The sequence below is a fragment of the Penaeus monodon genome, chromosome 20 (genome assembly GCF_015228065.2).
Source record: "Penaeus monodon isolate SGIC_2016 chromosome 20, NSTDA_Pmon_1, whole genome shotgun sequence".
NCBI classification, from domain to species: Eukaryota; Metazoa; Arthropoda; class Malacostraca; order Decapoda; family Penaeidae; genus Penaeus; species Penaeus monodon.
In genome coordinates this window covers 18,180,459-18,180,985 of record NC_051405.1, presented here as the reverse complement: position 1 = coordinate 18,180,985, position 527 = coordinate 18,180,459, and the positions used below count along the sequence as shown (strand labels likewise).

Genomic DNA, 527 nt, shown 5'->3' with positions numbered 1-527 from the left:
TGAATTTATGATACTTATAATTTTCCTGTATACTCTTGGCATAATAAGTATTTGCATTATGTTTATACCTTGTGTGTTTGTCCTTACCTTGTGTTGTATTTTTGATAATTAATAATATTTCATGTCAAGAAAAGTTCAGATACACTTTATTTGCCAACCATGATCTACCTAATGTAATGTTTGATTTATAGAAAAGAGAGAAAAAATTGTCATCATGAAAAGAAAATAAGATTTATATTTCATCCACAAATGAAATTAAAGTCATGAGACCAAGCAGAGAAATGGAACTGAATTATGAGTGGAGTATTTTCCTATTGTGATGGGGGTTGGGAGAGCAGTCCATCACCGCAACTCGAGAACTGAGCAGAGCTAACATTTACATTCTAGCCCAGAGGCACCATGGAGCTCCAGAAAGTCAGTCACATCTTCGTCAAGGGGGTTTTTAGCATGAATGATGGCGCCACTGTCTGTCTGAACAATTGCTATATGATCACACTGATTGATCATTTAATGCTTTCTGTGAATGA

At 34.9% G+C, this 527-nt stretch overlaps 1 protein-coding gene across 1 annotated transcript in view; it reads left to right on the top strand.

Moving 5' to 3' along the window:
- Positions 1 to 527, top strand: part of LOC119585670 (phosphatidylinositol 4-phosphate 3-kinase C2 domain-containing subunit beta-like) — a 53,293-nt gene that overhangs the window by 37,011 nt on the left and 15,755 nt on the right. The window contains 1 exon segment of the mRNA XM_037934346.1: positions 388 to 414. Within this exon segment, the coding sequence (XP_037790274.1) occupies positions 388 to 414 (27 nt within the window).